Source organism: Harpia harpyja, unplaced genomic scaffold (genome assembly GCF_026419915.1).
Source record: "Harpia harpyja isolate bHarHar1 unplaced genomic scaffold, bHarHar1 primary haplotype scaffold_326, whole genome shotgun sequence".
NCBI classification, from domain to species: Eukaryota; Metazoa; Chordata; class Aves; order Accipitriformes; family Accipitridae; genus Harpia; species Harpia harpyja.
Window position 1 is genome coordinate 58,139 of NW_026293275.1, and position 10,250 is coordinate 68,388.

Sequence of the window (10,250 nt, forward strand, 5' to 3'; positions counted from 1 at the left end):
TGCCACCATGGCCACCAGCACCAGACACCCAAGGCCACAAGTTGCCACCATGGCCACCAGCACCAGACGTGTGATGGCAGGTTGCCACCATGGCCACCAGCACCAGACACCCAAGGCCACAAGTTGCCCACCATGGCCACCAGCACCAGACATCCATGGCCACGAGTTGCCCACCATGGCCACCAGCACCAGCCAGCCATGGCCACCATGGCCACCAGCACCAGCCACCCATGGCCACGAGTTGCCCTCCAGCACCCAACATACGTGGCCACGAATTGCCCGCCGTGGCCACCAACCCCGACCCTCAGAACTTGGGCACCTTCCTCACCACGCCCATGGCGGCCATGATCCCCCCACTCCTCTCCCCAGCCCCACGGCCACGGTGGCCGTGCCGTTGCCACGGGACGGCGGACGGTGGCCACGTTTCACAGGACTTTATTCCAGGAGATCTTCCCGGTTGCGCAAGGAAGGTGGCGCGGGATGAGGGAAGGGAGAAGACCCCTGGTATTTTAAGGGGGCGGGGAGAGGGGAGGAGTCTTCCTGGGGGGGGCGTGGCTTCAGAGACGGCTGTTCCTCCTCATGGTGTCGTGGATCCAAGCGGTGAACTCGCAGACGCGGGTGTAGACGCCCGGCTTGCCCTCCTGCCCGCACACCTGCATGCCCCACGACACGATGCCCTGCAGCTCGTCCCGACACACCAGCGGACCCCCCGAGTCACCCTGGGGGAGAGAAGCAGCCAATGAGGTGACGGGCCCGTGGTTGGGTCTCGCCAAATCCCGCCCCCAGCTTCACGTCACGGCGACCCTGCAGGCCCCGTGGTTCTCCGTTGGGCACCGCCACGCCCCGGGGGGTCAAGGGATGGAGATCGCCACGCCCTATGGGGTCAAGGGATGGAGACCACCACGCCCTATGGGGTTAAGGCATGGAGACCACCACACCCTATGAAGTCAAGGGATGGAGACCACCACGCCCCATGGGGTCAAGGGATGGAGAGCACCACACCCTATGAAGTCAAGGGATGGAGACCACCATGCCCTATGAAGTCAAGGGATGGAGACCACCACGCCCCATGGGGTCAAGGGATGGAGAGCACCACGCCCCATGGGGTCAAGGGATGGAGACCACCACGCCCTATGGGGTCAAGGGATGGAGACCGCCACGCCCCATGGGGTCAAGGGATGGAGACCGCCACGCCCTATGGGGTCAAGACGTGGAGACCACCATGCCCCATGGGGTCAAGGGATGGAGACCACCACACCCTATGGGGTCAAGGGATGGAGACCACCACACCCTATGAAGTCAAGGGATGGAGACCACCACGCCCTATGGGGTCAAGGGATGGAGACCGCCACACCCCATGGGGTCAAGGGATGGAGACCACCATGCCCTATGAAGTCAAGGGATGGAGACCACCACGCCCCATGGGGTCAAGGGATGGAGAGCACCACGCCCCATGGGGTCAAGGGATGGAGACCACCACGCCCTATGGGGTCAAGGGATGGAGACCGCCACGCCCCATGGGGTCAAGGGATGGAGACCGCCACGCCCTATGGGGTCAAGACGTGGAGACCACCATGCCCCATGGGGTCAAGGGATGGAGACCACCACACCCTATGGGGTCAAGGGATGGAGACCACCACACCCTATGAGGTCAATGGATGGAGATCACCACACCCCACAGGGTCAAGACATGGAGACCACCACGCCCTATGAAGTCAAGGGATGGAGACCACCATGCCCTATGAGGTCAAGGTATGGAGACCGCCACGCCCTATAGGGTGCTGGAGCTGAGGCCCAGGAGGTCCCTATAGTGCCATGGGGTCCCCGTAGCACCCAGGGGAGCTGTAGAGTTCTTGGGGTGTCCCTATAGCACCCAGGCTTTCCTCTAACACCCTGAGGGTCCTCTAGTACCCCGGAGGTGGGTGCCGGTCCCTATAGCACCCAGGGGTGTGCATGGTGCTTGGGGAGGGGTCCCTGTAGCACCTATGGAACCCAGGTGGTCCCTATAGCACCCTGGGGGTCCCCGCGGTGCCTGGAGGGATCCCTACAGCCCCTCGTGTCCCCAAGACTCAACCACCATGGAGTTGGGTTCCTCTACTGGTCCTCAACGCCAAGCGGGCAAGGTGCCCCGCCCCCCCCCCCAAATTCTTCTCCATTGGGGCGTCTCCTCAGGGATAGGGTGGGTGGAGCCAACCCCACCCAGCACCTACCTGGCAAGAGTCGGTGCCCCCCGAGCTGACGCCGGCGCAGAGCATGTTCTTGGTGATGCCTTTGGGGTAGAGTTTGCCGCACTCTTCGTTGGGTATGGTGTAGACCACGCCGCACTGGAGAACATCGGGGAAGTACCCTGGGGGACAGTGGGACACGGTCAGGGGTCCCGACACACCCCTCGGCCTGGCGGTAGGGTCCCAGGGGAGGACGGAAAGGGGGGGGACCCTCTCTCTTCTAGGGCGCTGTCGGCGGTGACGGCCCGCCGTGGAAGATGCCCTCAAGGTGAGGGATGACCGGTCACCGCGGAGGTGAGTTGGAGTCTCCTGTGGTCGTGGCGTGGACCTGGTGGAGAACGGAGACCTCCACAGCCACCCCCATGGACTGCCGATGGACACAGGCCGCCCCACAGGGGAGTTGTCCCCAAGAGGCTGAGATGTCCCCAAGAGGCTGAGATGTCCCTAAAGATGCTCAGATGTCCCCAAGACTCTAAGATGTCCCCAAACTGCTGAGAATGTCCCCAAGATGCTGAGATGTCCCGAAGACACCAAGATGTCCCCAAGACGCTGAGATATCCGCAAGACGCTAAGATGTCCCGAGGACGCTAGAGTTGTCCCCAAGATGCTAAGATGTCCCCAAGATGCTAAGATATCCCAAAGACGCTAAGGCATCCCAAAGACACTAAGATGTCCCCAAGATGCTAAGATGTCCCCAAAACTCTGATGTCCCCAAGACGCTGAGATATCCCAAAGATGCTAAGATGTCCCCAAGACTCTAAGATGTCCCCAAGATGCTGAGATGTCCCCAAGACTCTAAGATGTCCCCAAGACACTAAGATATCCCAAAGATGCTAAGATGTCCCCAAGACTCTAAGATGTCCCCAAGATGCTGAGGTGTCCCCGAGATGCTAAGATATCCCAAAGACACTCAAATGTCGCCAAGGTGCTGTGATGTCCCCAAGACTCTAAGATGTCCCCAAGATGCTGAGATATCTGCAAGACACTAAGATGTCCCCAAGACGCTGAGATGTCCCAAGATGGTAAGATGTCCCCAAGATGCTGATATTTCCAAGATGCTAAGATGTCCCCAAGACTCTAAGATGTCCCCAAGATGCTGAGATGTCCCCAAGATGCTGAGATGTCCCAAGATGCTGAGATGTCCCAAAGATGCTGAGATGTGCCCAAAACTCTATGATGTCCCGAAGAGGCTAAGATGTCCCCAAGATGCTGATATCCGCAAGATGCTGAGATGTCCCCAAGATGCTGATGTCCCTAAGATGCTGATATTCCCAAGATGCTGAGATGTCCCCAAGATGCTGAGATGTCCCCAAGACTCTAAGATGTCCCCAAGACGCTGAGATATCCGCAAGATGCTGAGATGTCCTGAAGACACTAAGATGTCCCCAAGATGCTGAGGTGTCCCCAAGACGATAAGGTATCCCAAAGGCGCTGAGATATCCCAAAGACACTGAAATGTCCCCAAGACTCTAAGATGTCCCCAAGATGCTGATATCTGCAAGATGCTGAGATGTCCCCAAGATGCTGAGATGTCCCAAAGACACTCAAATGTTGCCAAGGTGCTGTGATGTCCCAAAGATGCTAAGATGTCCCCAAGACGCTGAGATATCCCTAAGATGTCCCCAAGACTCTAAGATGTCCCCAAAATGCTGATATCCCAAAGACACTAAGATGTCCCCAAGATGCTGATATTTCCAAGATGCTGAGATGTCCCCTAGAGGCTAAGATGTCCCCAAGATGCTGAGATATCTGCAAGACACTAAGATGTCCCCAGGACGCTGAGATGTCCCAAGATGCTAAGATGTCCCAAAGATGCTGAGATGTCCCCTAGAGGCTAAGATGTCCCCAAGATGCTGAGATATCTGCAAGACGCTAAGATGTCCCCAAGATGCTGAGATGTCCCCAAGACTCTATGTCCCCAAGACGCTGAGATGTCCCAAAGATGCTGAGATGTCCCCAAAACACTGAGATGTCCCAAAGACACTAAGATGTCCCCAAGATGCTGAGATGTCCCCAAGACGCCAAGATGTCCCCAAGACGCCAAGATGTCCCAAAGATGCTGAGATGTCCCCAAGATGCTGAGATGTCCCCAAGACTCTAAGATGTCCCCAAGATGCTGAGATATCTGCAAGACGCTAAGATGTCCCCAAGGCGCTAAGATGTCCCCAAGATGCTAACATGTCCCGAAGAGGCTAAGATATCCCAAAGACACTCAAATGTCGCCAAGGTGCTGAGCTGTCCCAAAGACACTAAAATGTCCCCAAGATGCTGAGATGTCCCCGAGATGCTGAGATGTCCCCGAGATGCTCAGATGTCCCGAAGAGGCTAAGATATCCCAAAGACACTCAAATGTCGCCAAGGTGCTGTGATGTCCCAAAGATGCTGAGATGTCCCCAAGACGCTGAGATATCCGCAAGACGCTAAGATGTCCCCAAGGTGCTGAGATGTCCCCAAAACGCTGAGATATCCCAAAGACACTAAGATGTCCCCAAGATGCTGATATTTCCAAGATGCTAAGATGTCCCCAAGACTCTAAGATGTCCCCAAGATGCTGAGATGTCCCAAAGATGCTGAGATTTGCCCAAAACTCTAAGATGTCCCGAAGAGGCTAAGATGTCCCCAAGACGCTGATATCCGCAAGATGCTGAGATATCCCCAAGATGCTGAGATGTCCCCAAGATGCTGATGTCCCTAAGATGCTGATATTCCCAAGATGCTGAGATGTCCCCAAGATGCTGAGATGTCCCCAAGACTCTAAGATGTCCCCAAGACACTGAGATATCCGCAAGACGCTGAGATATCCGCAAGACGCTAAGATGTCCCAAAGATGCTGAGATGTCCCCAAGACGCTGAGATATCCCAAAGACACTCAGATGTCCCCAAGATGCTGAGATGTCCCCAAAACGCTGAGGTATCCCAAAGACACTAAGATGTCCCCAAGGTGCCGAGATGTCCCCAAAACGCTGAGATATCCCAAAGACACTAAGATGTCCCCAAGATGCTGAGATGTCCCCAAGACGCTGAGATGTCCCCAAGGTGCCGAGAAGTCCCCAGACCCCTTGAAGACCCCACCACATGACGCGAAGAGATGTTTCCACCTACCTTCAGGGCTGCTGGTGCTGCCCCAGCCCGACACGACGCACTCGGTGTTGGCTGGAGGACAACTCTTGGGGAGGGCCACCGGATGGATGCGGTCGGTGAACCGCACCGGTTTCTGGAGCTTCAGCAGCATGATGTCACTGTCATGGCTGGTGGGGTTGTAGTTGGGGTGGATGAAGGCCTTGGCCGAGTTGACGCACTGCTCCGTCCCCTCCTTGGTCTTCAAGCTGTGGTCGCCCATGCGGATGGGGATGGAGCTGCGCAACGGGAGGGGTGGAGAAAGGACCACGGTGAGGTTCCCTGGTGGACGTGGCACATGGCAGGGAAGGTCCACGTGGTGGCGGTTGGGAGGAGCTCCTGGGAAGTTGGGCAAAAGGCTTCCCCTCCTAGCATTAATATCTTGAACCAGATGGGGAAACTGAGGCTCGGAGCCCGACGTCACCCAGCAGGTCAGCTGGAGAGTCGGCCAAGCCGAAGCGAGTCCAACCCAAGTTGAAGAAGAACCGGCTCCAACTTGAGGACCCGGAAGTCCTGGCCGTTCTCCAGGTCCCCGCCGCACCCGACTAAACCCTCAAATTTGGCTTTTTCTTCCCCATTTTTCTAGCAGCTCCTCCCCGTACGTCAGTACTCAGCCAGGAGAAGCTCGGACCACCGAAAACTGGAGTAACGTCCACGCTTCTACCTCGAGGAGATGGCTTGAGGAGGTGGCCGCCGTGGTCCTCCCACGGGCTCAGCACGTGGGTACCCCCTGCCCAGACCAGTCACACCAGTGCTCCTCAAACTGGTTTGCTCCCTCCACCCGACCCGTTCCGGTCCAAGCCAGGTCCCAGTCCGCAGAGCTGGGGGGAACGGGGAGAGGAGAAGACCTCTCTTCAGACCCCATCATCGGTCACCAAATTTGGGGGCAGTTCAGGTCCTTCGTGGCCCAGGTGGCCACCCCCCGGTTGCCTCAGGTGGCCAAGGGAGGAGACCTCTACGGGAGAGTGAGGACCGTGGCTCCTGACACGGTGGCGGTGGTGGCCCACCCTCGCCCGGAGCCAGGGATCACGTGGTTCTTGGGAAGATGACCCTGCAGAACCTCAGGAGCTGGGAGACGCTGGGATTGAGAACCTCTTGGCCACGCTCAGGGGAAGGCAACTGGATGGTTGTGGCGGCCAACCCAGTTAGATGATGGTCATTCTGGGTGGCCAACCCAGTTAGATGGTCATTCTGGGAGCCCAACTGGATGGGTGAGGTCACCATCCCAGTTAGATGGTCATTCTGGGTGGCCAACCCAGTTAGCTGGTCATTGTGGGAGCCCAACTGGATGGGTGAGGTCACCATCCCAGTTAGATGGTCATTCTGGGTGGCCAACCCAGTTAGCTGGTCATTGTGGGAGCCCAACTGGATGGGTGAGGTCACCATCCCAGTTAGATGGTCATTCTGGGTGGTCAACCCAGTTAGTTAGATGGTCATTCTGGGAGCCCAACTGGATGGGTGAGGTGACCAACCCAGTTAGCTGGTCATTCTGGGAGCCCAACTAGATGGGTGAGGTCACCAACCCAGTTAGATGGTCATACTGGGAGCCCAACTGGATGGATGAGGTCACTAACCCAGTTAGATGGTCATACTGGGAGCCCAACTAGATGGTTGAGGTCACCATCCCAGTTAGATGGTCATACTGGGAGCCAGACTAGGTGGTTGTGGTGGCCAGCCCAACGGGATGGTCATACTGGGAAGCGTGGGTAGCGTTGGGCAAGCCAACCGGATGGTTGCGTTGGGCATAGAGGTGGCCTCCTCTCTGCCCAGCAGTTACCCACCCAGTCCCAAACTGGTTGCTGGGAAGAAACGGGTCCCAGAAGACTGTGGGGTGGGGTCGGGGTGGGTGGGTGGGGTCAGACCCGCCCTAGAGACTCCGCCCCCCCCCAAATGCCCACCTCTCCCTTGGAGGTTCTCCACCCCGCCTTGAAGACAAATCCCACCACCACCAGCTCCTGCTGGCCAGCTCGACGGTTTCTCCCAGTAACCCGCCCCACTTTTTACTGGGTGGGGTGGGGCGGGGCGGGTGACCCCACCTCTTGGTGTCGCAGTGGGCGGCCGTCAGCACCCAAGATTTGCCGATGAGGACCCCACCGCAGTGGATGTTCTTCTGAGGACCCAGGAGGACCACCTGGTAGGGGTGACGGTTCTTCTGGCAGCTCCGACCTCCCACGATCCGATTCTCGTCCCCCACGGTCACTGCGGAAACCTCCCAGTTGCCTCCCAGTTCCACCCAGTTCCCTCCTTAAGGGTTCCGGCAGGCCACCCAGCACCTCCCCGTGTCACCCCCCCCCCTCCCCGTGGCCTCCCAGTTCTTCCTTTCCCTCCCAGTGCCCCACCGCTTCCCACCCACTGCCTCCCAGTGCCCTCCCGCTTCCCACCCACTGCCTCCCAGTGCCCTCCCAGTTCTTTCCCAACGCTGCTTCGTTTCCCCCCCCTCCGTGGCCCCCAGTGCCTCCCTGCGTCACACCATTTCCTCCCACTGCCTGCCAAGTCTTCCCAGTAGCCTCCGGTTCCCGCCCAGTGCCCCCAGTTGCTCTCAGCGCCCTCCCAGTACGCTCTCAGCGCCCTCCCGGTACACCCTCAGCACCTTCCAGTTCCCTCCCAGTAACACTCAGTATCTCCCTGGTGCCTCCCAGTGCTTCCCCATTCCTTTCCACGTGCCACTGGTCTGCACCCAGTTCACCTCCAGCTCCTTCCCAGTATGCCCCCAGTGCCCTCCATTACCTTCCTGCAACCTCCTCATTCCCTTCTACACCCCACCAGTGCTCCCAGTGCCTCCCAGTGCCCCCCTGTACCTTCTTTTTCCCTCTTCCCTGCACCAGTACACTCCCACTGCCCCCAGTTCACCCACAGCTCCTGCCTGGTACCAGTTCCATGCTATCCATTGCCTCCCAGTGCTTCCTCTTTCTCCTTCCCGCTCACACCAGTATGCTCCCAGTGCCTCCCAGTGTCCCCAGTTCACCTCCGGTACTCCCCAGTGCTCTCTTGGGGCCTCCCAGTGTCCTCCCAGTACCTTCCACTCTCTCTCCCAACTCCACCAGTGCCCCCCAGAACCCTCCCAGTGCCCTCCCAGCACTCCCCAGTTCCCCCCACTTCATTCCCACTGCCCCTTAGTGCTCCCCAGTGCCCTCCCAGCACTCCCCAGTTCCCCCCACTTCATTCCCACTGCCCCTTAGTGCTCCCCAGTGCCCTCCCAGCACATCCTAGCATCCCCCAGTGCCCCTCAATGCGCTCCCAGTGCCCCCCCAGCACCCTCTAGTGCCCCCCAGCACTCTCCCAGTAGTCCCCCAGCACCTCCCAGTGCCCCCCAGCACCTCCCAGTGCCCCCTAGCACCTCCTAGTGCTTCCCAGCACCCTCTAGTGCCCCCCAGCACCCTCCCAGTAGCCCCCCAGCACCTCCCAGTGCTTCCCAGCACCCTCTAGTGCCCCCCAGCACCCTCCCAGTAGCCCCCCAGCACCTGCCAGTGTTTCCCAGCACCCTCCCAGTGCCTTCCCACAACCTCCTAGTGCTCCCCAGTGCCTCCCAGCACCTCCTAGTGTTTCACAGTGCCCCCCCCAGCACCCTCCCAGTGCCCCCCAGTGCCCTCGCAGTGCCCTCCAGCACCCTCCCAGCATCCTTCAGCACTCCCCAGCACCCTCCCAGTGCCCTCCAGTGACCTCCAGCACCCTCCCAGAGCTCCCCAGTGCCCTTCCAGTGCCCCCCAGAACCCCTCAGTGCCCTCCAGAACCCTCCAGTGCCCTCCCAGTGCCCCCCAGCACCCCTCAGTGCCCTCCAGCACCCTCCAGTGCCCTCCAAACCCCCTCCCAGTGCCCCCCAGTGCCCCCCAGTGCCCTCCAGCACTCTCCCAGTGCCTGCCAGTGCCCTCCAGTGCCCTCCCAGCACCCCCCAGTGCCCTCCAGTGCCTTCCCAGCACCCCCCAGCACCCTCCAGTGCCTTCCCAGCGCCCCCCAGCGCCCTCCCAGTGCCCCCAGCGCCCTCCCAGTGCCCCCCAGTGCCCACCAGTGCCCACCAGCGGTCTCCCAGTGCCTGCCAGTGCCCTCCAGTGCCCTCCCAGCACCCCCCAGTGCCCTCCAGTGCCTTCCCAGCACCCCCCAGTGCCTTCCCAGCACCCCCCAGTGCCCCCCAGTGCCCCCCAGTGCCCTCCAGTGCCTTCCCAGCAACCCCCAGCGCCCTCCCAGCGCCCTCCAGCCCCCTCCCAGCGCCCCCCAGTGCCCTCCCAGTGCCCCCCAGCGCCCTCCAGCCCCCCCTAGCGCCCTCCAGCCCCCTCCCAGCGCCCTCCCAGTGCCCCCCAGTGCCCTCACCGGTGGCGAGGAGTAGCAGCGGCAGGAGGCGCTCCATGGCGGCGGGCGTCCGACGGGAGGAAGAGGAGGAAGAGGAGGCTGGCGGGGCGCCGGACCCAGCCCCTTAAATCCCAGTTGGGCCCCGCCTGGGCTGGGGCCACCCGGGGAGGGAGCGAGGCCGGTCGGGGCGGTCTCACCCTCCCGCCACACCTCGGCCCCGGGGCGGCGAGGGTGCCTCCCAGTGCCTCCCAGTGCCATCCCAGTGCCATCCCAGTTCTTCCCAAGGCAATCGCGGAGCCTTCCCAGTGCCTCCCGGGGCATCCTAGTGCCTCCCAGTGCCTCCAGTGCCATCCCAGTGCCTCCCAGTGCCTCCAGTGCCTCCTGGGGCATCCCAGTGTCTGCTGGGGCATCCCAGTGCCACCCAGTGCCTCCCAGTGCCTCCAGTCCCATCCCACTGCCTCCCAGTTCCTCCTGGGGCATCTCAGTGCCTCCCAGTGCCTCCAGTGCCATCCCACTGCCTCCCAGTTCCTCCTGGGGCATCCCAGTGCCTCCCAGTGCCACCTGGGCATCCCAGTGTCTCCCAGTGCCTCCCCAGTTCCTCCTGGGGCATCCCAGTGCCTCCAA

The 10,250-nt window shown here is 60.4% G+C and overlaps 1 protein-coding gene across 1 annotated transcript; it reads right to left on the reverse strand.

Moving 5' to 3' along the window:
- Positions 1–425: 425 nt before the first annotated feature.
- LOC128138298 (trypsin-like) lies at positions 426–9,839 on the reverse strand. Its single transcript, XM_052779591.1, has 5 exons — positions 9,648–9,839; positions 7,379–7,541; positions 5,328–5,581; positions 2,211–2,347; positions 426–719 (listed from the first exon to the last, which is right to left on the reverse strand). Exons 1-5 carry the CDS (start codon positions 9,682–9,684, stop codon positions 558–560), a joined length of 753 nt encoding a protein of 250 aa, XP_052635551.1. The 5' UTR covers positions 9,685–9,839; the 3' UTR covers positions 426–557.
- Positions 9,840–10,250: the final 411 nt, after the last annotated feature.